At 43.3% G+C, this 27,509-nt stretch overlaps 1 protein-coding gene across 2 annotated transcripts in view; it reads right to left on the reverse strand.

The window, feature by feature from the left end:
- LOC126335309 (acyl-CoA Delta-9 desaturase-like) overlaps positions 1–4,260 on the reverse strand; it is a 61,451-nt gene extending 57,191 nt beyond the window's left edge. The window contains exon 1 of one of the 2 annotated variants that reach the window (XM_049998449.1): positions 4,153–4,260. Coding sequence is in view for 1 of the 2 variants with exons in the window: in XM_049998447.1 (XP_049854404.1) it covers positions 1,662–1,711 (50 nt within the window). In the remaining variant the exon portion in view is untranslated. Of the gene's footprint in view, positions 1–1,661; positions 3,548–4,152 lie in introns of those variants that run through there. The other variant, XM_049998447.1, reaches the window with a different exon arrangement.
- Between the last annotated feature and the right edge of the window lie 23,249 nt (positions 4,261–27,509).

A 27,509-nucleotide genomic window follows, 5' to 3' on the forward strand; every position in this document is an offset into this window, starting at 1 on the left:
CGTCTCCGCCACGGCTTCGCGGCGCCCAAACGTCATATCATACATAGCCTTCACAGCGGCTCGCACCTACCGTTCTCCACCGTACGGAACGAAACTATACCACACCGTCTGCAATCGATACAGGGTGTACTGCGATAGCGATACTTTAGGAATTGATCGATCGATCCTTCCCACAGTACCAGTATGATTAAAACCGTTCGAAATCGGAAGAAAAAACTTCCAATAGGTTCATGTATAATTAGTAAAGCAAATCTGTGTTCATAGACGGGTTGAAAATAAAAAAAACGCGTCTTCCCAAAGTCCTCTGGTTATGAACTAAGTTAAGGCGTTCCAAATAACGTCATGTTCTTAATGTTACCGTCCAACGAGTAAAACGCTCGGAGGTAAGTTAGAGAGGAATCTGGTTATAGAAGAAGTGTGCTCTGCACGTTTTAAATGATGGTATATTTTCCGAAGATAGGAAATAATGTTTAAGACGTACAGCTTCCTTCTCTGATGTCTATCCTGTCCCACGGGCCTGCTGTTTTCACGATCTGGTAAATTTATTTTTATTTCAATTCGGCGTTGTGCCCGTTCCATTTCAAAACTATCCACAGCAACTTCTGTACAGCTAAATTACTCTTCCTATAATTTGTTACAAGGTTTATGGTACCTCGAAAATTTTATTAAACACAGTTTCAATAATTAGTCTCCCTCATTTTCCAGGTCCGAAAGAAGAGTGGAAAACATCATTGCTATTCGATATTCGAATACGCCGTTAATACTGCGTGGTTGCTGATGGCACCAGCTGAATTCATAGATATCAAGTGATCTCGACCGGTATTTAATACTTCCTGATTGTTGCCTACGTTAACTAACGGACAACTCTTGAGTTTACGCTGAGTACAACTACGAAATTAGAAATGACAAGCGGAGATGAGTAACTGAATTTATGTTAGGCGCATTAAACGCTGTGAATGCTTGCAAGTATTTCGATACATGTGTGTTCCTGCATATCCTCTGCATTACACTTAAGCGAAATACTCTAGGAATCACTAGACTCGTTTCGCAGATTACATACATATTTTCCTTTCTAAACTAGCAGCCTCTTGCGATTCTGTCTGAACTACCGTCAAAAACCGCTATGCCTTAACATTTTCATACGAAGTTGGCTGTGTGAAGTGTATATCAAACTCCTACAACCTGATCTGACGATCCTACAAAAGTAGCAGTAATCTGGACTATTGATCGTTAGATAGCCTCTTTTGCTGAAGCGCTATAATTGCCCCGTTATTACTGCAACAATCAATTACTTTCATTACCGAACACCTAAATTATCCTCTGTTATTTAATCGACAAACATAAATTAATCAGCACTGCTTTCATAGAAACAATTACATGTTCTCCTTTGCTACGCCCATTGTACGTATTTATGGCTAGCTTCCATTCACAGTTAAAGCAAAAATACCATAACAGAGAGAAACTATTACGCACCAAACAACTCATCACATATCTATCAAGTTGTTTTAACTATTTCACGCTCTGAAACCTCATTAGACAGATCTTATTTCTGAATGCGGATAAATAAAAATGCGAAATTTACGATTTTTTAGCGACATGTGTGTCACTTCTCAAGAAATATGGCACTGGACATAATGATGGGCCAATATGGAAATGCTTACCTGCAACGAACACCACTTGCAGCACAATTAACGCCTTCGTTGTCTTCCATAAATTTTGTTAATGATTCCTATATAACTAAAACGTTACGTCATGAACGTATAAATACGTCTCTCACTTCGTGAAATGTAAAACTTCAGCAGCCTTCGGCTTCATAAGTACTCTCAAATGGAGTCAGTCTTCTCAAAAATATACGGCGTAGGGATATGAAATAGATGTCACAATTGTTCAGTAGCGGAGAAATAAAGTGGCAGTCTTCAATTCATTACTACGGCACGGTCAGAGAAACTAGTTGCAAAAGATTCAAACCTATAATACAATACTTTGTGGCTAACACCCATGGAATTAGAAGAGGGAAAACTGAGCAATGGAAGCAACACACTTCACTACAATTTTGGAGTGGCAAGAACGTTCTGGAAAGATGTGTCCAGGTGGCGTTCCAGCTGCAGCATCGAGCACTCGATAGGAAAAAAAATAGCAAAAAATCGACGACATGGGGAATACTTAAAAACGGCTTAGTAACATTCGTTTGCAGTGACACGTTTCCGAAGTCCGGTATACACTTCCAATAAAGAACAAGTGCTTCGTTTCAGCCTAGCGTTGCAGTAATCGGTGAAAATTGTGGTCCGACATTTATATCAAAAAATCTATACCAAAGTTACGTTCCACGACATCAATTCAAATTTTACCGGTACCTACGAGGAATCGTTTACAAATGTACAACGTGGATTCCTCTGTTGCTCGTTCAGATATAAGAATAAACTTAGGGAAACAAAGGCAATTACTTCTATTAAATATGGGGCAGAACAATATGGCTGTCTATTGTTTCGCCATACAAAAATTGCAATCAAGAATTTTACTTACAAACTGTAATGGAGAAAGTTTGATCGCGTTCTGAAGATTTGACAGGAATCCGCTCTTCAGTAGACAGGAGGCACACTATTCTGAACCTTTCTATGGCGGATTATGTAAAACCCTAACTGATCTGCCATGATTATGGCAATTTGACAGAATTAAGCAGATCAAAGTCACATGAAGGTTACCAGATATGAATCAATGCGATACAGCACAGAATAACTTCTTCCTGTTTGAATTCAGCTACTTATGCACATCCGTTAGAACATGCGAAACTAACTGGGGACAAACGAAGTGTTTCTATGATTTGGATTTGAATTTCAAGCGCGGACTCATTGAAGTTGGAAATTCTAGCAGTTTTTTACCCGTGTAGTCTACTTAGCGACCAATTAAACATCATGTACTGAGGTGATAACGAGTACAAATCTATGAGTTATCGTGCAATGATTTAGGAAATCCGTAGTGACGTATCTTAAGCTATCTAATCAAGCGATGGTTCTTATTTAACTTAAGAGTAACTCACACCGACCAAGCATTTGACAAAGACAGCTTTACGTAATTTGCAAGTTACACACAGAAAACAAAGCAAGAATTTTGAGGTTCTAGGAATCACCTACATTGTCTATAACGTGTTAACGTCAGAGTTCACTCACTGTAAATTAAATTTATCTAACAATCTGATATCAACAACATAACTTTCTGACAATAGCGAGCTCAAGTTTTTAACAGGCATACCATTTACCGACGTTCCTCCCCACAACGTACTTCGCATGCCGTATTTCGCAGGAAACGGCGTTCATCCGCCACACCGTAACGAGCAACATGATGATTATAACATAACAACGCATTGTACCCTTTTGAGGTGAATGACCGCTAGAAGCAATGATATATTTCAGGCAGGACTTTCGTGTCCCCATATCCGATTATATTACTACGATTTTTTTTCCCCAAATAGATGAGAAAAGCAATGAAGGTTTCAACTATAAACTCTCACCACACGTTTTCAGGTACAATGAAACCAAACAAAAAGTTTTGGGTAAGTATCTATGATGTCGCAGAGGGAGCGGATTCGACATTCATTTTCCTCCCGGGCAGTGCAAAAGTGACAGCTAGTTGTTATATCTCTGTTCACGATCCGCCATTCTTCTCACTAGTAAATTCGCAGCCACCTTCCTGCAGATTACACTGCGGGTGGTAGATTTGCACACGTAATAGGGTGATATAAATGCTACTTTTCTTTAGACAAACTAATATTGTACATCACCATTATTTAGCTTAGTGGAAATTTCCCATTTTCGTTTGGCGTCTTCAAATGATTCGTTACGTACCTTTGTCGATATTTTGCAAATAGAAGCTTAGTGAGTATACTTCCTTTGTCCGTTGCGTATGTTGTTGAATATTTTTCATTACACTGAAATCAATCATGTATTTGCTAGAAACAAATACTAACTTACACTTCAAGTCTCCGTATTTAATCTTGGTAATAATGTAAGTCCTCCTCTCGTTCTGAATTAGCACAGGAAATTCTGGACTTGAACGCTTCTCCACAAAATATTTCGTACCACCAACAATAGGATATTCACAAGTCTTACTAACTACTTCACGTTACACTGCGGAAGATACAGCAGTCGAACTCACCACTAGCTCCTTTGACGTTTTCCAACGAAATCCTGTCTGCACCAACAAGCCACCGACGTTCAACTGGCTCTGGTCGGCAGACCGCCGGGTCTATATCTCCGACGCTCACGTGTTCGCCTGGGCGGTTGCGGGTTGGCGGCGAGTCATCGCCTGACAGCAGTGGGGGAAGCGGCGGGGAACGGGGCGGGGGCACCTGTGTTCCCGTGGGCGCGCAATGCAAGTGTGCTGAACGCAGGCTGGAGTCCAAGGGTCGTGCCGGACCACGCGACCGACATGATGCAATCCAGAGCTGATCACACGACGCTCATCTTCTTTGCAAAAAGAAGAGTAACATCTCTACTTATTACAGAGGGCAGCACTTCTGACTTGCTATCGGTGTACGAGATTATGGCATTCGTTTACGTCAAAAAGATTCCGTCCCTCTCCATTCTTCCTCCTTTGTCCTTTAAGCAAATCAGCGAAATTAATTTTCCATTATTTTGTCACCAACAGGTCTTTCGAAAGCAAGTCGTCCAAAACGCAGAACGAGCCAAACAGCTTGTCTGATGTACATGCCAAGTCTAAGCATTTGTTGACACAGAAAAGGTAATGATTTTCTTAGAAAAATTGCTAATGTATTCACCTTAATATTAACCTATCACTATTAGATAAACAACAGCGATTTGGTGCAAACTAAGATGCTTTCTTTACAAACTAGCGACTTCACTGCGAATTTAGTAGAAGGAATTTAATGTGTGAATGCATTAAACAGCATGGTGACAGATTATTGTTAATATAGTTTACTGATAACTTAAGAGCTGCTTCTCTGTTTTGTTAATTTAGACTTTGACTTGTTACACATCCTGGAAAGTAAAATCCATCCTACGCATTTCAATAAACGAATGAATTAGTGAATGAACGAGAATACTTCGGTTAGTTTATGTTCCTTTTGCAAAATTTCGTGTATCCTAACGGCGTCGTTCCATGGTACGAGTCAGTGAAGCTGTGAAAGAAGTATCTACTAGACACTAACTCATTTAATTGGCACCTTCCACCTTTTTGGCAAAACCTTTTTCGAATTCATCGACGAAAACACTGTGAATGTTCTACAGCATTTGTTCATCTTGCAAATCGGCATTCAGAGTACATTGACATCGTCAGATAGTACACTACTGGCCATTAAAATTGCTGCACCACGAAGATGTGCTACAGACGCGAAATTTAACCGACAGGAAGAAGATGCAGTGATATGCAAATGGTTAGCTTTTCAGAGCATTCACAGAAGGTTGGCGCCAGGGGCGACACCTACAACGTGCTGACATGAGGAAAGTTTCCAACCGAATTCTCATACACAAACAGCAGTTGACCGGCGTTGCCCTATAAAACGTTGTTGCGTTGCCTCGTGTAAGGAGGGGAGATGCGTACCATCACGTTTCCGATTTTGATAAAGGACGGATTGTAGCCTAATGCGATTGCGTTTTATCGTATCGCGGCATTGCTGCTCTCGTTGGTCGAGATCCAATGACTGTTAGCAGAATATGGAATCGGTAGGTTCAGGAGGGTAATACGGATCGCCGTGCTGGATCTCAACGGCCTCGTATCACTAGCAGTCGAGATGACAGGCATCTTATCCGCATCGCTGTAACGGATCGTGCAGCCACGTCTCGATCCCTCAGTCAACAGATGGGGCGTTTGCAAGACTACAGCCATTTGCACGAACAGTTCGCCGACGTTTGCAACAGCATGGACTATCAGTTCGGAGACAATGGCTGCAGTTACCCTTGACGCTGCATCACAGACAGGAGCACCTGCGATAGTGTACTCAACGATGAACCTGCTACGAATGGCAAAACGTCATTTTTCCGGATCAATCCAGGCTCTGTTTACAGCATCATGATGGTCGCATCCGTGTTTGGTGACATCGCGGTGAACGCACATTGGAAGCGTGTATTCGTCATCGCCGTACTGGCGTATCACCCGGCGTGATGGTATGAGGTGCCATTGGTTACACGTCTCGGTCACCTCTTGTTCGCATTGACGGCACTTTGAACAGTGAACGTTACATTTCAGATGTGTTACGACCCGTGGCTCTACCCTTAATTCGATCCCTGCGAAACCCTACATTTCAGCACGATCGCATGTTGCAGGTCCTGTATCGGCCTTTCTGGATACAGAAAATGTTAGACTGTTGGCCAGGCTAGCACATTCTCCAGATCTCCTACCAACTGAAAGCGTCTGGTCAATGGTGGCCGAGCAACTGGCTCGTCACAATACGCCAGTCACTACTCTTGATGAACTGTGGTATCGTGTTGAAGCTGTACCTGTACATGCCATCCAAGTTCTGTTTGACTGAATGCCCAGGCGTATCAAAGTCTTTATTATGGCCAGAAGTGGTTGTTCTGGGTACTGATTTCTCAGGGTCTATGCACCCAAACTGCGTGAAAATGTAATCACATGTCAGTTCTAGCATAATATATTTGTCCAATGAATACCTGTTTATCATCTGCATTTTTTATTGGTGTAGAAATTTTAATGGCCAGTAGTGAATAACTATCGACATCAGCTGCAATGGCGGGTTGGTCGACACATGGGCATGGATCACGGCTTAGCTTGGTTGGTTGATTGGGGGTAAGAGACCAAACAGCGAGGTCATCGGTCCCAACGGATTAGGGAAGGATGGGGAAGGAAGTCAGGCGTGTCATTTCAAAGGAACCTTCCTGCCACTTGCTTGAAGCGATTTAGGGAAATAATGGAAAACCTAAATCACGATGGCCGGATGCAGGTTTGTCGTCCTCCCTAATGCGAGTCCAGTGCTAACTATTACGCCACCTCGCGCGGTGCAGCATAGCTTGAAGTTCGTATAACATGGTGATGCAACCTCATCTAAATTATGCCTGCATGATGTACGAGTAGGCGCAGTTTCGCAGCAGTTGCTGCAGACGCGCGGCACTTGCCTATATAAGGCGCTGCTACTACGCGTACCATCTTTAGGATCCATTTGACAAATGCAGCATTACTCGAAACGTGTAAAGTAGCGGAGCAGAAATTTATTCTTGGAGGTGAACTGAAAAATAAAATTTGCAAACTGGATCTACAAATGGCCAGCATAATTGGAGAAAGCATTTTCAGCGCTAAGCAAGTTTCAGAATCTCGTCGAAACAACGCACTACGAAAACATCAGACAGGTACTGGACTTGCGTATTAATATAGAATATAAGCCAGTAAAGAATAGCGCTTATTTAGAAAACCTTTACAACAATGGCCAACAGATATGTGTGTACTTATGGGTCCATATATAATTGCGTTAGCAGTACCTATGAAAAGAGAGTACTATTCCGCCCACCAAAATAGCCTTCAGTTGACACGTCGGAGTTCTTAGTTATTGAAAGAGCGCTATGGCACAGTATGACGACTTATACTGACCATACCAAATAGCTGCTACAGTATCAGAAATACGAAAAACTATGCAAATGTATAATTTTTATGCACCATGGGGTAGGCCGGGATTGTGGGGAATGACATGATCGACCCACTGGCAAAGAACACAGCATATAGTGTAATATAAGGGAGATGCCTTCCAGCTGGCAGTTTAATAGCTGCAGTCTCAAATACGACCAAAAATAGCACGTGGAACAGACAAATCCATTCACATAAACCGATGTCACAAGGTTATCCTGAAAGGTGAAATATTTCACGTAACTGCAGTGGTAAAGGGAGAAGGGACGGTATGCAATGACCATTGCCAGACTGAAATTCACCACGGCTGCTGCCGACAACACATCCATATAATTCTCGTCATACCACCAACACACGACGATTTTGGGGAGACACAGAATTCAACCACATACTACACTACAAAGGCTTCTAACGACATACTACAAAGGCGTCCTGAAAACAAATGCCTCCGAGTTTTTCATGTCAAAACTTTCAAAGCTTCTTATAAAACAAACGTTATTAACAGTCAACATCATGAATGCATTTTTGCAGCCCCCTGCCGCTAGAGGGCTCCAAATTGTAGCATGTAACATGACGGTGTGTAACGTAACTACACTACTGGCCATTAAAATTACTACACCAAGAAGAAATGCAGATGATAAACGGGTATTCATTGGACAAATATATTATACTAGAACTGACATGTCATTACATTTTCATGCAATTTGGCTGCATAGATACTGAGAAATCAGTACCCAGAAAAACCACTCTGGCCGTAATAACGGCCTTCATACGCCTGGGCATTGAGTCAAACAGAGCTTGGATGGCGTGTACAGGTACAGCTGCCCATGTAGCTTAAGCACGTTACCACGGTTCATCAAGAGTAGTGACTGGCGTATTGTGAAGAGCCAGTTGCTCGGCCACCATTGACCAGACGTTTTCAGTTGGTGAGAGATCTAGAGTATGTCCTGGCCAGGGCAGCAGTCGCACATTTTCTGTATCCAGAAAAGCCCGTACAGGACCTGCAACATGCGGTCGTGCATTATCCTGCTGAAATGTAGGGTTTCGTAGGGATCGAATTAAGGGTAGAGCCACGGGTCGTAACACATCTGAAATGTAACGTCCACTGTTCAAAGTGCCGTCAATGCGAACAAGAGGTGACCGAGACGTGTAACCATTGGCACCCCATACCATCACGCCGGGTGATACGCCAGTATGCGATTACGTATACACGCTTCCAATGTGCTTCACCGCGATGTCGCCAAACACAGATGCGACCATCATGGTACTGTGACCAGAACCTGGATTCATCCGGAAAAATGACGTTTTGCCGTTCGTGTACCCAGGTTCGTCGTTGAGTACACCATCGCAGGCGCTCCTGTCTGTGAAACAGCGTCAAGGGTAACCACAGCCATGGTCTAAGAGCTGATAGTCCATGCTGCTGCAAACGTCGTCGAACTGTTCGTGCAAATGGCTGTAGTCTTGCAAACGCCCCATCTGTTGACTGAGGGATAGAGACGTGGCTGCACGATCCGTTACAGCCATGCGGATAAGATGCCTGTCATCTCGACTGCCAGTGGTACGAGGCCGTTGGGATCCAGCACGGCTTTCCGTGTTACCCTCGTGAACCCACCGATTCCATATTCTGCTAACAGTCATTGGATCTCGACCAACGAGAGCAGCAATGTCGCGATACGATAAGCCGCAATGGCGATAGGCTACAATCCGACCTTTATCAAAATCGGAAACGTGATGGTACGCATTTCTCCTCTTTACACGAGGCATCACAACAACGTTTTACCAGGCAACGCCGGCCAACTGCTGTTTGTGTATGAGAAATCGGTTGGAAACTTTCTTCATGTCAGGACGTTGTATGTGTCCCCACCGTCGCCGACCTTGTGTGAATGCTCTGAAAATCTAATCATTTGCATATCACAGCATCTTCTTCCTGTTGGCTAAATTTCGCGTCTGTAGCACGTCATCTTCGTGGTGTAGCAATTTTAATGGCTAGTAGTGTATGTTGGTAAGTGAGAACCAGCGTGATTAGTTTCGGATTCGAAGAGCTCGACCACACATGGAGCACACTCTCCCCGTCCTTCAACATGACAATGCCACGCCACGCACGAGCGCTGTGACATTTGCAACAATCCAACGTCTTGGGTTCACTGTCGTCGATCACCTTCCATACGGACCCGACTTGTCACCAATCAATTTTCATCTGTTCCAAAACTTACAGAACCTCTTCTAGGACTTCACTTTGATAGTGATGAAGCGGTGTAATCAAAGGTGAGGTTGTAGTTCTGTCAACAAAGTCAAGCATTCTGCAGTGGCGGTTTCAACAAATTGGTCTCATTGGGAGAAGAGTGGGCCGGCCGTGGTGGTCTCGTGGTTCTAGGCGCTTCAGTCTGGAACCGTGCGACTGCTACGGCCGCAGGTTCGAATCCTGCCTCGGGCATGAATGTGTGTGTTGCCCTTAGGTTAGTTAGGTTTAAGTAGTTTTAAGTTCTAGGGGACTGATGACCATAGCAGTTGAGTCCCATAGTGCTCAGAGCCATTTGAACCATTTTTTTGAGAAGAGAGGCCGGCCGATGTGGCTGAGTGGTTCTAGGCGCTTCAGTGCGGAACCGCGCGACTGCTACGATCGCAGGTTCGAATCCTGCCTCGGGCACGGATGTGTGTGATGTCCTTAGGTTAGTTAGGTTACTTTTCAGCACGCACTATACTTTGGCTACCCCTAAACGCAGAAAGGAATCAATCTGGCTGTTTACAGAGCTGGTTAAAATAAAAATAAAAGAACTTTCCTCTAATGTTTTCGTACCCTTGACAACGGTGACTATAAACATAAATTACTGTGGAATTCATTCTAAAAGCTGACAAAATATCATCTCAAACAGTTTGTGTGCGAGTGTGTTTATTTTGCTTATTTGGAAACTAGTTTCTTAATTTAAGATAAAGAAAATTTTGGCCACTGTACTTATTTAAGTGTTATCCTTTATGTTAATGCATTTCATGTTTTTAATTACTTAGCAGTTTGTGGAAAGGCAACCCTGTAAGTGTACCCAGAAGCCAACAAAATAAAACAATAAAGTTACATTGGAAAAGATTGTGTTTAAACTTTTCGTATGTAATTTCTTCCCCAAACTTGTTCATCCCTATGGTTTAGTTTTTGATGACGATACTTGTCTGGAGATGACAATGTAAATCGAAAGTCGGTTCACGAGATGGATCAATACTGCCGTACATACAGAGTTTGTGTTTCCACCAAGGTGCGTTCTGCAGTCTGGCATCCGCATCTTCTGATTTTGAAACGCTATCTATCTCTGTCTTTTGCGTCTTTGGGAGAGGACCAGTGATCTTCATGTCTTCGTTAAGGATATTTTGCTACCTCTGTTTAGATCGTCCACCTGTTAGCCTGGTCTCCTGGTTGCATCCAGTTTTGGTAACGCTAGGAAATGCTCCTCTCCAGACCTCACCATAGCAGCAAAGATGGCCGTCCCTTATTTTCTCCACATTCATCGTGTCTGCTAGTGTTCCAGTCTTAGAAAGATCACCAGGTGGGATTTCTCCAGTCTTGGCCGGGAAGACACCATCGGAATACTAAATGTCTTTTTCCAAAGCTGTTTCACAGAGAAAAATTGAACTGTAGTTCCTTCTCTAGATTGTCGCACAGATGACAAAATGGTAGATATCGAAAAAGCCGACGGAGGGATAGAGAAACAATTAAAATCGCTCAAAAGAGGAAAGGCCGCTGGTCCTGATGGGATACCAGTTCGATTTTACACAGAGTACGCGAAGGAACTTGCCTCCCTTCTTGCAGCGGTGTACCGTAGGTTTCTAGAAGAGCGTAGCGTTTCGAAGGATTGGAACAGGGCACAGGTCATCCCCGTTTTCAAGAAGGGACGTCGAACAGATGTGCAGAACTATAGACCTATATCTCTAACGTCGATCAGCTGTAGAATTTTTTAACACGTATTATGTTCGTGTAGAATGACTTTTCTGGAAACTAGAAATCTATTCTGTAGGAATCAGCATGGTTTTCGAAAAAGACGATCGTGTGAAACCCAGCTCGCGCTATTCGTCCACGAGATTCAGAGGGCCATAGATACGGGTTCCCAGGTAGATGCCGTGTTTCTTGACTTCCGCAAGGCGTTCGATACTGTTCCCCACAGTCGTTTAATGAACAATGTAAGAGCATATTGACTATCAGACCAATTGTGTGATTGGATTGAAGAGTTCCTAGATAACAGAACGCAGCATGTCATTCTCAATGGAGAGAAGTCTTCCGAAGTAAGAGTGATTTCAGGTGTGCCGCAGGGGAGTGTCATAGGAGCGTTGCTATTCACAATATACATAAATGACCTTGTGGATGACATCGGAAGTTCACTGAGGCTTTTTGCGGATGATGCAGTGGCATATCGAGAGGTTGTAATGATGGAAAATTGTACTGAAATGCAGGAGGATCTGCAGCGAATTGACGCTTGGTGAAGGGAATGGCAATTGAATCTCAATGTAGACAAGTGTAATGTGCTGCGAATACATGGAACGAAAGAACCCATATAATTTAGCTACAATATAGCAGGTCAGCAAATGGAAGCAGTTAATTCCATAAATTACGCATTAGGAGTGATTTAAAATGGAATTATCTTATAAAGTTGATCGTCAGTAAAGCAGATGGCAGACTGAGATTCATTGGAAGAATCCTAAGGAAATGCTATCCGGAAACAAAGGAAGTAGGTTACAGTACGGTTGTTCGCCCACTGCTTGAATACTGCTCAGCAGTGTGGCATCCGTACCAAGGTTGATAGAAGAGATAGAGAAGATCCAACGGAGAGCAGCGCGCTTTGTTACAGGATCATTTAGCAATCGCGAAAGCGTTACGGAGATGACAGATAAACTCCAGTGGAAGAGTCTGCAGGAGAGATGCTCAGTAGCTCGGTACGGGCTTTTGTTGGTTTCGAGAACATACCTTCACCGAGGAGTCAAGCAGTATATTGCTCCCTCCTACGTATATCTCGCGAAGAGACCATGAGGATAAAATCAGAGAGATTAGAGCCCACACAGAGGCATACCGACAATCCTTCTTTCCATGAACAATACGAGACTGGGATAGAAGGGAGAACCGATAGAGGTACTCAGGGTACCCTCCGCCACACACCGTCAGGTGGCTTGCGGAGTATGGATGTAGGTGTAGATGTAGATCTGAACAGAACTTTGTTTCACAAACATGACGTTAAACAAAAAGTCATGGCAGTCTGGTATAGGCTGTAGGACACGCACCCCCTGTTTGGAGAAATTCCACTCACAACGAAGTAGATATTACTGTTTGTATGACTGCACGCAGTGTATCGATAAATTTGAGAACAACCCATACTGAGAAAATTTATCCCATTACGGAATTAGCCTACCTCACCTAAGGAACAAAAACCAAACTATTGACAAACGTCGCCATCGGAGTGGCTGTGCGGCTCTAGGCGCTACATTCTGGAGTCGAGCGGCCGCTACGGTCTCAGGTTCGAATCTTGCCTTGGGCATGGATGTGTGTGATGTCCTTAGGTTAGTTAGGTTTAATTAGTTCTAAGTTCTAGGCGACTGATGACCTCAGAAGTTAAGTCGCATAGTGCTCAGAGCCATTATTGACAAACGTCGTTCGCTCTATGATCATCAGATGCTACCATCCAGAATTTGATCAAGGAAAAACTGTTTGATGCCTGGAGTCTTACTGATACTGCAGAAACTCGCAAAATGAAATGTGGTGATTAATACCAAACCTCTTATTGTAGATTTAGCAGGACTCTTCTGCTCGCGTTCACCTTCCGTATCTGACCTGGAAGGCTTTTAATCAGCTACAGACGGGAATCTCAATATGAAAAACCAATATTTTCAATGGTTATATCTGATGGGGATTTCGTTTCTATTAGATGACGATCAGTTTGGCTTCCGCACAAGAGGGTCAGTTTTGACGTTGGAACTGATAATAGAAGTAAGACTGAGAGGTGGCATGAGCCCCCTCTCATATTTCTATCTTACTCTGGGTAATTCGGTTTTCCTCTCTAATTGCATGCGATGAAAGGTCGCTATTCCTTCACACGCGGACTTCCCACGCAGCGTCTCTCGTCACCCGGGTGGTCCGGTGACAGGCGGGTTCTGCTGAACTTCAAAGGGTGAATCCGGCGGGTGTCAGGGATGCTTTCCAGACGTTGACATTCTCATAAGAGTGGGAGTGACATGCCCACAGGGGTCTGATGGAGCGGCTGGGCTAGAGATTCCGTTACTTCGCAGAAACTTAGTGAAAACACTTTCTGGCGAGCTACCAGCGAGGCGTGGGAATGACTTGTGTTCCCAGGCAGTCTTGGCAGGCAAATTCCCGCATTTTCTGCAAAATCGTGACTGTGATTGGCTTGTTCAGGGCATAGCTCCGTGACGTAGCAAAATCGGTGCAGAAATTGGCGCCAAGAATCTCCATTGGTTGGATGGTAGTGCTTCGACAATATAGTGGAATTTTCCGCCGGTTTTCGAGTTGCTGATTTGAACGTTTAACCACGGCCACTGTCGTGGGGGCGGAATGTTCTGTGTTCGGCTTGTACAGGTGCTCTTGAGAGAGTCAGCTTTCGCCTTTCGGTCGGGGTAGGTTACAAGACTGAGCTCTCGGTGCTCTGGACAGCCTGCCTTCTGTTCGCTGTCTAATATACTTTCATTTAATTGTAACTGTTCGACGAAGTTGCTGAAGTTTCGACTTCAACGTAACTTTTCGAGTACAGTTTGCAATTGAGCATTCTGCGTACAAGCGGCCTATGTTGTCCGTCTTGAGCAGTTTTGGCTAAAGTTGACTGTATCGGAGTTACTGTGTGGCTTCGTTTGTTAAAATCAATCACTGTACCGTCAGTGATTGTGTGGCGAGCCTTCTTCTTCTCCCTCGGAGGCGCGTTTGTATTGATAGGAAATCTTTCGTCTGGAACAACCAGACCAGGATAATTTGTTTCATGCTGTACTCGCGACATTATCACCATCACGACGGGACGTCGAAGCAATCAGCCAGCGCTCCCGGTACGCCAGATCGTGTCCTTGCAGTTAAGAAGACAGCTTGGTAACGTATGTCCGCAGCACCGGCAGATTAGAGAATTTGCTCTGTGATAATCAGATCTCAGCAGAGCGTACCTGTTCCCGTCTTTTCTTACGTGGTTCTGTCTTGGAAGTTCATTGCCTGAGTTCTCACTACTGTAGCAGCGATTAATGTTGGGTTGGCTGGGTGTTTCTCTTAAGATTTGAGTAGCAAGGAATTAGCTCCACATACCACTTGGTCATAAACGTCACAAGCTAGTTTACGGACAACTTCACCTTCACAGCATTTATTTGAGTATCCAATTTGACGTATTGTAAATGTTTCATGTGTTTTGTTTGTTATTTTGAGTTTAGTCATAGTAAATCAAATTGTTATTTTGGACAGAACTTTCATTCTGTGTATCGGTAAAGCAACCCTTTCATTTCTCACTACGTTAATGAAACTTTCCTTTGTCAAATGAAATTATTGCAGGTGCCAAACTCTTTTCTACTCCACTTGCAGGGTCGGTTGCAGTCAGTTCGCGTTTCTTCTTAATCCATGTGCAACAGCAAAAGTCGGTGTTAGAAAAGGGGGGGGGGGGGGGCTTAGAGCATCATTTCCATATGAAGATTCTAGAAGATTTTGGTGTTAAATACACTGCTAGCCCCAGCACCTCGCAAGACTTAAGAAAAATCAAGAGATTTTTATAGGATTTGTCGCCCTGGAAAAAGCGTTCCACGATGTAAAATGGTGCAAGATGTTGGAAATTCTGAGGAAAAGAGGACTGTGCTGCAGGGAAAGACGGATAATATACTGTGTGCATAAGAACCAAGAAGGCGCAGTAAGAATGGGAGGCCAAGAACGATTAAAAATAGTGTAAGACAGGGATGCAGTCTTTCGCCCCCACTGTTCAGTCCATACATCGAAGAAGCAAAAATGGAAATAAAGAAGTTCCAAGAGTGGAATTAAAATTCAAGATGAAATATGTCCGTGATAAGACCCACTGATGAAGAATTAATTACATGACGTTTTGAATAGAATGAACAGACCAATGAGTACAGAAATTGAATTGAGAGTAAACCGAAAAAAGACCAAAATAATAAAGGTTGAAGTAATGAGACTAGCGATAAACTTAACACAAAAATTGGGGACCAATAAGTAGATGAAGTTAAGGAATTCTGTACTTTAGAAACAAATCAAAACATGGCGGACATAGCAAGGAGGACATAAAAAGCAGATTCGCGCAGGCAAAGAGGAAATTACTGGCTAAGGGACGCGTATTAGTATTAAACGTCAGCCTGAATCTGAAGAAAAAAAATTCTCAGAATGTATGTTTGGAGCGTAGCGTTATAAGATAGTCGTTTGTTTAGCTGTTTGTTTAGCTCCTATTTGTATAACAAAACCTGAGCCCATAATTCTGGAACGGATGGATTCATAATTATTAGGTACTTTTTTATGCTGCTGACTTCTCATGTCAGAGTGGTAGCCCTATGTAACAGCCAGCGAACACCTATTGCATCTCATGCTTTAATGTTTAATAATTATTGTAGTGGATTATTTAATCAAACAAAAACACTCTTTCTAGAAAGTGGAACTGTCCAGTGTTAAAATGATGCAGACGGTGATGGTCAGTGAGACATAGGCAGCAAAGCAGTAAGAGAGATGGATGGAGATTGTAGCAGTGGGAGGAAAAGAGAGAGGAGACATTTAGTTCTACACACACACACACACATACATATATATATACTAAGAACATAGAAGTTGACCTGTGAAGAAGTACGTCTTCCAGTCAGTACAAAGATAACTACACTGTCTGCTTATAGTTTTCATTATTTGCATGTAAACTATGTGGAAATCTATCTTACACATCTCTTTCCGTTGCTCTACTGGAGTGCTCCCTATTCTTTGCAAAAAAACTGCATTTCAAAATCATGAGGATGGAAGATGGTGCTATATATACCATAGAAGGCTGTATGCCATAACAATTATCAGTACCAAGAAAAGGTTCATGAGTATGCTCTGTCTGCTAGTAGTTTAAATTATATACACCTACGAAATAGGAGAAAACTTAATACAGAAACATAGATATTATATATTGTGCTGGGGAACATTTTTTTCACGCTCCAAAGAATTTGTTAAAATGATATAACATGCATCGGAATTCTGTATCGAAATCTAATACCTAAAAGAACCAATATACTGAGCAGACATAAGACATTCGACATTCGATATTAAATAATTCGAGTATAAAGTATATCAGCTGACAAAAGCTCCTGTCAGAGGAGAAAAAAAGGCAAATATGGTTCTCTTTAAAAGACTGACTAGACTGACAAAAAAGTGAGGAACCAACTGCCTCAATCTTCATTCCTCCTTTCTCACCAAAAATTTTGGCAAGTGAACATATTCGTGCACATTAACACAGAAGTCCTTTTACACACTCGTCCCTCACAGTGAAACCTTCATACTCAGGATCACCCTTTCACTGCCACTGTTTGTGTATGTCTCTCTCCCTCTCTGTCCATTTGTCTCCCACTGGCACTTTCTCTCGTCTGTCTCTCCCACTGTCACTGTCTTCATCCAGTTCGCTTCCTCTTTACCAATGTCTCCTTCTCTACGACTTCCACTGTCTCTTTGCTCCACTACCATTGCCTGTGTCCCATTTTTATCCTTTCCTCTCCTCTGTCCTTGGTTATGGTCTGTTTTCTCACAGACTGGCAAACTTTAATACATGACTAAAGGCGATGGAAGAAAGTTGACAAATTTTTTTGTGTTAAATTTCGCTGATACAGGAGATACAGCTCCCCCCCTCCCCACACACACCTAGCCTGTCTATGGTCTCCACTCATCTCACATTTTCATTTCCACTGTCCCCTCTCTATTTTCCTCCCACTACTACAATCTCCATCCATCTCTCTTACTTTTTTACTGCCCATGTCTCACTGACCATCACCGTCTCCTCTCTCTCTGCTACTGTCTTCATCCATCTCTATTGCTCCTCCAATGCCGCTTTCTCTCTCCCACCGCCACTGTCTCCTCTTCTTTCTCTCCTACTGGCACTGTATACCCTCTCTTCCAACGTTATTGTGTCTCTGAAACTCTCTTTCAGCAGAAATAAAAACACGAATATGTCCATGCACCAAAAGTTTTGGTGAGGAAAGCAGAATGAGGACTGAGACAGCTGGTTCCTCACTTGAGTCTTTTAAAGAGGAGCATATTCGGCTTTTTTGTGCTTTGACAGTAGCTTTTTTCAGCTGGTTCCCTTCTTTCCCCTGTTAAAGCAGGGCGTGCTGCTTATATAAAGCGAATTCTGTAGGCCAGTAAGGTTTTGACAGTTTACTTATATTCTTCGTCACATTTGCGTACTATGACAAACAACAAATAAGTATGTTTAATATAAGGTTAACACAAAATCGTCTCCCATATAACGCAAGTTCACTTTTCAATACTTTATATGAAAACGCACAACATTCTTTGGCTACACCTATACAGCTGTACCAAAAAATGGGATGTTTGATTTGTAGGTACAAAGAATTTCCTATGACAAAATAACTTTTTGTAAGTTGGTTACGCCGCCAGGTGGCACCATCGAATAATTTTCGGGCCAAGACAGCTTATATAGGCGAATACAGAAAGAACGCCTTTAGTTTTACTGGTGAAAGAATGGTGACTAAAAACATAGTTTGGTGCCCTCAGAACACTTCCGTTCACCACAGAACCCTTGTCATGTCATTCGTAAGCTGACACTACATTTACACGTCATACTGGATATTATGTGCGTATTTTACTTGTATAGATACAGTAACTAAGAAACTATGGATCTCTGTAACAGATAATGATACCGATAAAAGTTTCGAAGCTCCCTGAGAACATTATCTTAAGTACATATGGTAACTATTTGGAAGATTAGTCATGAATAGAAACTATAGAAGTGACCGTCCCCATAATTGGTACATTTGGTTCCCATAAAATCATGGTTTTTCAGGGTTTTCTCAGGAACCGCCCGTAACAAATGGCGTTTCTGGAAGCCACCTAAGGCTCACCATCCAGAACAATTGGCCTGTTATCTCTGTGATCAATAGAACCCGAGATATGACCCCCCGAAAAATTGCTTTTTCGCCCACGGCTTTTAGGAATGTATTGGTACCATGCACTGTCGTTCACAGACCGATATGGAGCACTATTGTAGTTCTGCATTTTGCCTACAGGGGTGATAGGAACCCATAGATGTTGCCTGATGCAGAATTACACCTTCAACACAATCAACACTGAGAAATGGTTATAAATTATGTTCTCTCTATATAAGTGTTATATATTGAAGCTGGAGAAACACATTTTTCTCAACCTAGGCCGTTGTTCTCTGTAGTACCATCAACTACAGATATTGGCGAATTAGGGTTTGATTGCTGTGAATACTGTTGTTCCACAAGACTTAAGATAAAGAAGAAGAAGAAGAAGAAGAAATCTTTCATACACACTTAAAACACACCTTATTATTGAAGTTAATATGTTACATGTATGAAAAAGAATACTGGAATTGTAAGAGGTCGAATTAAAAAAATGAAAACTGAAGTTTATGGCGAAAATACTTGCTGCAAAAGAGAAATATAGAATGTTATTGGAAAAATAAGATGCTATTGCAGATGCGCAGGCTAGACTCATGTATTATTTTAAACACAGTATAGGAAAAAATCTAGATATAGAAATCAGAATTTGTGGCATATGCTAATGGAAAGAGATCATATGTTGAAGTGCTCTCAAAATCAGTGGTTCAATTGATATTTATTATATAAAGGATACAAAAAATTATATACATCCACTCCCATATGAATCAGCTTAAGAAAGATGGTTAAGATGTATTTAAGTGTTGCAGACTGGCCATTGTGCCTCTTGCAACAGAAAAGCGTTTTAGAAAGTTTGTCAAGGCAGCAAGCTAAAATGGCAGAACAGAACTAACAAAATGTTCCGCAGGCGAATGTGCATGAGGTCGCTGATCCGATTACGTTACTGTTAGCGCGTATTGAAGAAATGTCAGAATTAAAAACGGAATTAAGAACAGAATAGCAGAACGGTCAAACAACGGTATGCACTCTATATCGTGCAGAAACTGAAACTTCCCCCTTGAAAAACTAAGAATGACTGAGCTGGTCAATTCTACACTCCTGGAAATGGAAAAAAGAACACATTGACACCGGTGTGTCAGACCCACCATACTTGCTCCGGACACTGCGAGAGGGCTGTACAAGCAATGATCACACGCACGGCACAGCGGACACAACAGGAACCGCGGTGTTGGCCGTCGAATGGCGCTAGCTGCGCAGCATTTGTGCACCGCCGCCGTCAGTGTCACCCACTTTGCCGTGGCATACGGAGCTCCATCGCAGTCTTTAACACTGGTAGCATGCCGCGACAGCGTGGACGTGAACCGTATGTGCAGTTGACGGACTTTGAGCGAGGGCGTATAGTGGGCATGCGGGAGGCCGGGTGGACGTACCGCCGAATTGCTCAACACGTGGGGCGTGTGGTCTCCACAGTACATCGATGTTGTCGCCAGTGGTCGGCGGAAGGTGCACGTGCCCGTCGACCTGGGACCGGACCGCAGCGACGCACGGATGCACGCAAGGACCGTAGGATCCTACGCAGTGCCATAGGGGACCGCACCGCCACTTCCCAGCAAATTAGGGACACTGTTGCTCCTGGGGTATCGGCGAGGACCATTCGCAACCGTCTCCATGAAGCTGGGCTACGGTCCCGCACACCGTTAGGCCGTCTTCCGCTCACCCCCCAACATCGTGCAGCCCGCCTCCAGTGGTGTCGCGACAGGCGTGAATGGAGGGACGAATGGAGACGTGTCGTCTTCAGCGATGAGAGTCGCTTCTGCCTTGGTGCCAATGATGGTCGTATGCGTGTTTGGCGCCGTGCAGGTGAGCGCCACAATCAGGACTGCATACGACCGAGGCACACAGGGCCAACACCCGGCATCATGGTGTGGGGAGCGATCTCCTACACTGGCCGTACACCTCTGGTGACACTGAATAGTGCACGGTACATCCAAACCGTCATCGAACCCATCGTTCTACCATTCCTAGACCGGCAAGGGAACTTGCTGTTCCAACAGGACAATGCACGTCCGCATGTATCCTGTGCCACCCAACGTGCTCTAGAAGGTGTAAGTCAACTACCCTGGCCAGCAAGATCTCCGGATCTGTCCCCCATTGAGCATGTTTGGGACTGGATGAAGCGTCGTCTCACGCGGTCTGCACGTCCAGCACGAACGCTGGTCCAACTGAGGCGCCAGGTGGAAATGGCATGGCAAGCCGTTCCAAAGGACTACATCCAGCATCTCTAAGATCGTCCCCATGGGAGAATAGCAGCCTGCATTGCTGCGAAAGGTGGATATACACTGTACTAGTGCCGACATTGTGCATGCTCTGTTGCCTGTGTCTATGTGCCTGTAGTTCTGTCAATGTGATTATGTGATGTATCTGACCCCAGGAATGTGTCAATAAAGTTTCCCCTTCCTGGGACAATGAATTTACGGTGTTCTTATTTCAATTTCCAGGAGTGTATGTCATTTGATTTTCAAACAGCTGAGCAGAACTCAACGTACTAAGACAGTTCTCTCTTTACTTATTCCGATCATCACTAAACTGTCACACTATATTTTTTAGCGCAACACAGTTTGACTTTCAATAATCCTTACAAAACAATGGCCCTGACTAACAATAACCTATACCTTTCACGAATCACTTACCTCAGGAAAATCTCGTTACTCGAACTACTGCAATACAGCGAGCGCCAATATTGCCAGCTAAATAAAAGATTCTAACTACTGAAGGCACTAATTACTGATAGGCATAGTTAGCAAATAAAAGATTTTGATAAAGAACAAACAATGTATTTACCTTAATAGTGTTCAAAAGTCATCATATATATATATATATATATATATATATATATATATATATATATATATATATATATATATATATATATATATATATATATATCCACTGCTGGCGGCTCACCTCCAACTGCCCAACGCTATGCGCTGTTGACATCCAACTGCCCAGCACTACACAAGCGAAAATTCCAACAATGAGTCCAACCAGCCACAGTCTGCACACTGTGCAGTCAGTGATTTTCATACAGAGCACTATGTGGCGTTACCAACACAAAACCCTAAACAGCCTACTTACAAAATGAGTACCCCTGAGCTCAAATTAAGATGGGATGGCAGTACAGCAAATTGGTAACTGCGCCGTACGTAAAGGAAGGCGGTATACTTTCTTGATTCCAAGTCTAATGTGACTTACGAAAATGAGGGTCTTAAATCCTGACAGCAGGAAACTTTGGGATTAATTCCTCTGTATTAGGAGGTTCTGTTCATACTGGAAGAATAATTTTATTTATTTCAATGGCACCCCGAACCAAGTGAATGCTTCTATCTGACTTGGGTACCATGTGTAATGGACTGCAATAAATACTATGACTCAATAACGTCCAGCTAAGTGTTCACTTTATTTCTCTGTTGGTGGCAGATCTTAGTATCCAAGGAATGGAGTAATACCTGTGACAGTATGGTTTATATGGTCTCATCTTTAAATGACAGACATATCCTCTTCTAATGCCTGGTTTCTCTTTAAACACCATAGCATTATCCTGTAATAATTGTTTAAGTCACGCCTGTGCTGAGGCATTAGAGAATTATATTCAGTTACTTTTGTGTTAATCTGCTATAATCTGCTAAGGCATGAATCACTAGTCATTGGGTTGGTGATCTTGGTCCTATGGAACTAGATTTGTAGAGTGAAAAAAAATCCATATCATGATGCATCTGTCATCAACCCAAAATCTAATGTCATGATTGCATGACAAGAGTGGTTTTAATATTGTCAAATGCTATCACACGTGCATGAGTCGATTCTCATTTGCATTCTCTACTGCACCAGTCAACAGTATTAGTCAGCTGTGTGTGTCGTGCTCACCTAACCACTGCTGGAAAAAGTCTGTAAATTGTTCCATTTGTTGCCCTAATTTCACATTTAAAAATTTCGATTTTAAAGTATTAAATGCGCCTGGCAAAAGCTTTGTTGATCTCGGAACTGGCCAAATTCAATGACTAAACTCGTTTTTGCAATAGATATCCGTTGAGTTGTACTACTGAGTGCAGTTTGCGACTCTACTACTTGATCCTGCAATGCAGTTTTAGTTGCCTGAAATTCGATTTCTAATTCACTCTAAAAGTTTTGAAATCGTGTTTGAAATTCAGTTTTTAGCGCTGTATGACTATTATATAATTCAGTTCTAAGAACCTGAACTACATTATTTGGTCACACCATTTGTGGATGAAATGGTAATTTTAACATCTGTTTGGGAGCGACATGTTGAGATATTAAGATGAGTTCTGGAGAATTTCCAGCTATTAGGGGTGATTGCCAACCTCAAGAAATCAAGATTTGCACTAACTGATATCAACTTCCTAGGACATCTGATTTCATCATATGGGATTTTCCCTACAAAAAAGGTTAGTGCAATAGAAAATGCACTATCACCACATAATGAAGCCCAATTAAAGGCACTCTTAGGATTCATTTTATTGTTGTTTCATACCGAATAAAGTCTTAAATTCCGAATCATTGTTGTCTCTATTAAAGAAGAATGTGTCATGGGAATCGACTCATGACTGTGTGATAGCATTTGACATTATTAACTCCACTATTGTCAATGCACCTACCTTACATCGTGCAGTCATGACATTAGATTTTGGGTTGACGACAGATGCATCACCATATGTATTTTTTTTTTCATTCTACAAATCTAGTTCAATAGGAACAATTTGAGGAGCAAATCTCCAAGGTCACAGAACATGTCAGTACATGAAATTACAACATAAAAGTAATGACAAATAGAATAAAATGTATATGGACCCAAAAAAGATAAGATTATAGGAGCATGCCAATTTCAGATTCAGTCAGTTCATGGTGTACATACCTTTCGTGCCACATCTCTTGCAAGTCAAATGCTCACTAACTGTGAACGAGCTTATACAACCACAGAATTGGAAGCATTGGCAGTTATGTGGGTCTTCGAAAATTTCATTATTATCTACACTCCTGGAAATGGAAAAAAGAACACATTGACACCGGTGTGTCAGACCCACCATACTTGCTCCGGACACTGCGAGAGGGCTGTACAAGCAATGATCACACGCACGGCACAGCGGACACAACAGGAACCGCGGTGTTGGCCGTCGAATGGCGCTAGCTGCGCAGCATTTGTGCACCGCCGCCGTCAGTGTCACCCACTTTGCCGTGGCATACGGAGCTCCATCGCAGTCTTTAACACTGGTAGCATGCCGCGACAGCGTGGACGTGAACCGTATGTGCAGTTGACGGACTTTGAGCGAGGGCGTATAGTACGCATGCGGGAGGCCGGGTGGACGTATCGCCGAATTGCTCAACACGTGGGGCGTGAGGTCTCCACAGTACATCGATGTTGTCGCCAGTGGTCGGCGGAAGGTGCACGTGCCCGTCGACCTGGGACCGGACCGCAGCGACGCACGGATGCACGCCAAGACCGTAGGATCCTACGCAGTGCCGTAGGGGACCGCACCGCCACTTCCCAGCAAATTAGGGACACTGTTGCTCCTGGGGTATCGGCGAGGACCATTCGCAACCGCCTCCATGAAGCTAGGCTACGGTCCCGCACACCGTTAGGCCGTCTTCCGCTCACGCCCCAACATCGTGCAGCCCGCCTCCAGTGGTGTCGCGACAGGCGTGAATGGAGGGACGAATGGAGACGTGTCGTCTTCAGCGATGAGAGTCGCTTCTGCCTTGGTGTCAATGATGGTCGTATGCGTGTTTGGCGCCGTGCAAGGTGAGCGCCACAATCAGGACTGCATACGACCGAGGCACACAGGGCCAACACCCGGCATCATGGTGATGATGATGATGAGTCCCATACTCCGTTTACCGAGCGTAGGGGAGCGACGCGGGAGACCCGCGCCGCCATACTAGGCAAGGTCCTAGTGGAGGTGGTTTGCCATTGCCTTCCTCCGACCGTAATGGGGATGATTGATGATGATGATGAAGACGACACAAACACCCAGTCATCACGAGGCAGGTGAAAAATCCCTGACCCCGCCGGGAATCGAACCCGGGACCCCGTGCTCGGGAAGCGAGAACGCTACCGCGAGACCACGAGCTGCGTGGGGAGCGATCTCCTACACTGGCCGTACACCTCTGGTGATCGTCGAGGGGACACTGAATAGTGCACGGTACATCCAAATCGTCATCGAACCCATCGTTCTACCATTCCTAGACCGGCAAGGGAACTTGCTGTTCCAACAGGACAATGCACGTTCGCATGTATCCCGTGCCATCTAACGTGCTCTAGAAGGTGTAAGATCTCCAGATCTGTCCCCCATTGAGCATGTTTGGGACTGCATGAAGCGTCGTCTCATGCGGTCTGCACGTCCAGCACGAACGCTGGTCCAACTGAGGCGCCAGGTGGAAATGGCATGGCAAGCCGTTCCACAGGACTACATCCAGCATCTCTACGATCGTCTCCACGGGAGAATAGCAGCCTGCATTGCTGTGAAAGGTGGATATACACTGTACTAGTGCCGACATTGTGCATGCTCTGTTGCCTGTGTCTATGTGCCTGTGGTTCTGTCAGTGTGATCATGTGATGTATCTGACCCCAGGAATGTGTCAATAAAGTTTCCCCTTCCTGGGACAATGAATTCACGGTGTTCTTATTTCAATTTCCAGGAGTGTAGCAGGAGCTTATACTAGAGTTTATTGTGATCACCAGCCACTAAGCTTTCTGAATAACTGCAGGCTTTTACATCCTTGATTAGCTAGTTGGACGCTTGTTCACAGACATACCGTTTTGAAATTTTGTACTCCCATGGCAGAGACAACATTACAGTAGCTTTCCAGTTGGTTGGTTGGTTGGTTGGTTGTTTTGGGGAAGGAGACCGGACAGCGAGGTCATCGGTCTCATCGGATTAGGGAAGGATGGGGAAGGAAGTCGGCCGTGCCCTTTGAAAGGAACCATCCCGGCATCTGCCTGGAGCGATTTAGGGAAATCACGGAAAACCTAAATCAGGATGGCCGGACGCGGGATTGAACCGTCGTCCTCCCGAATGCGAGTCCAGTGTCTAACCACTGTGCCACCTCGCTCGGTTAGCTTCCCTGTGAAGCCTACCAGAAGGACTAACTGAAGCTACGGAAATAGAAAACCAAACAATGGAATTTAAAGTTATGCTAATGAAGGATGTGAAGGGTGTGTTTTAGAATGTCCAGGAACATGGGACAACTGCAACGAACAGATCCTCGTTGGAATCGTTTCATTCAGAAGTTTCAGGCAGAAAATTCAACAAGGATAAATGAGTGTTATCAATTGCATGATAATGCCTTATTTCACAGGAGACATCCTCAATCAAACAATTGGTGTGTTTTCATTTCACAAGACTATGTTCAGAATTTAACATGGCGCGCCACACGTAGTTTGGGGACATTGTGGAGTATACAGACGCTTAGAAAATGATGGAAGATTTTGTCATATTCCCAGTCTAAGAAGAATTGTGCAAAGCACAATGGAGAATTGTCAAATATGTCAGCAGGCAAAATAATTGAACCACAGCGCCAGAGGGACAATACATCCAATTATTATTGAAGAACTATTACATGTTGTGGGCGTGGATGTAATGGGAGCACTGCCTCGTGTTAGAGGAAATGTTAAATACATTGTTGGATTTATGATCTGTTAACTAAATATGTAAAACTATATCCAATCAAGGCATGTACTACGCAGTCCATCATCCACAGGCTCAAGACAGATTATGTTCTGCATATTGGAAAGCGACACATTTTGTTGTCTGATAATGCAGCCAGTTTTATGGGACACAGATAAAGAAGATATTTACGAGACAACGAGATTAGACAAATTTTAATTTCCAGATTCCACACAGAAGCTAACCTGATTGATAGTTTTTTGTGAAATAAATAGATTTATGAGGACATATTGCCACCAAACAGACGTTCTGGGTGGATTACCTGCAGCAGTTTTGACGAAGTTGATAATTTAATGCATTCATTTACGAAACTAATGAAGAATAAGGGAAAAAATAATGAGTGGTTTGATTGTACATGCTTCAGAAGAATCTCAGGAGGCCAAGATTCGTCTAGCATTGGTCACAATGAAGAGAAAAGCTCAACAGAGGAAAAATTATTATAAGCAACAACTGAAGAAAACACAGACTTACGAAGTGGGCACAAAAGTACTACTAAACACCCACCCAGAGGCATCATTGTTTAAAAGGAAGAACAAAAGATGCTCGCTTGTGCACTCAGAACCTTATAGGATCATTTCTGTACCTAATCCTGGAACCTACATATTAGGTCAGCCGAACAATAACAAAGTGAAGGGAGTGTACCCTCATCACGACTTGAAACCTTACTACACAAAGGACTGATGTAATCAGAGACTAATAATTTTAGAAAAGATTTTAACATCAGTTTTACACCACTGTTTCGTCAAATTACACTCACTAACTGAGATGATTTTTTACATATAGATATTATGATTTTTTAACGTGTGTTTATTTATTTTTATTGTTTCTACCAGCAGTGCAACAATGATATCATGTTATTTTGTTATTTCTTCTAGTATTAAGCGATGAGCTATGAAAAGGATGTTAGTGATTTATTCCTACATGGCGTACACACAGACGTACGGAAGTACTTATAGGTGATAGGCTTTAACGTTAGTGTTTTCTATCTATTACTAATCTGTACATATTCGCGAGGTGTCTATTCAACTGCTTTGGGAGTATTTATTTGCTCTCTTGCCTCTTTTGTGCTAGGAAACCAATCCCCAAGAGATGAGTCAGTAGAGA

Source organism: Schistocerca gregaria, chromosome 2 (assembly GCF_023897955.1).
Source record: "Schistocerca gregaria isolate iqSchGreg1 chromosome 2, iqSchGreg1.2, whole genome shotgun sequence".
Lineage (NCBI taxonomy): Eukaryota > Metazoa > Arthropoda > Insecta > Orthoptera > Acrididae > Schistocerca > Schistocerca gregaria.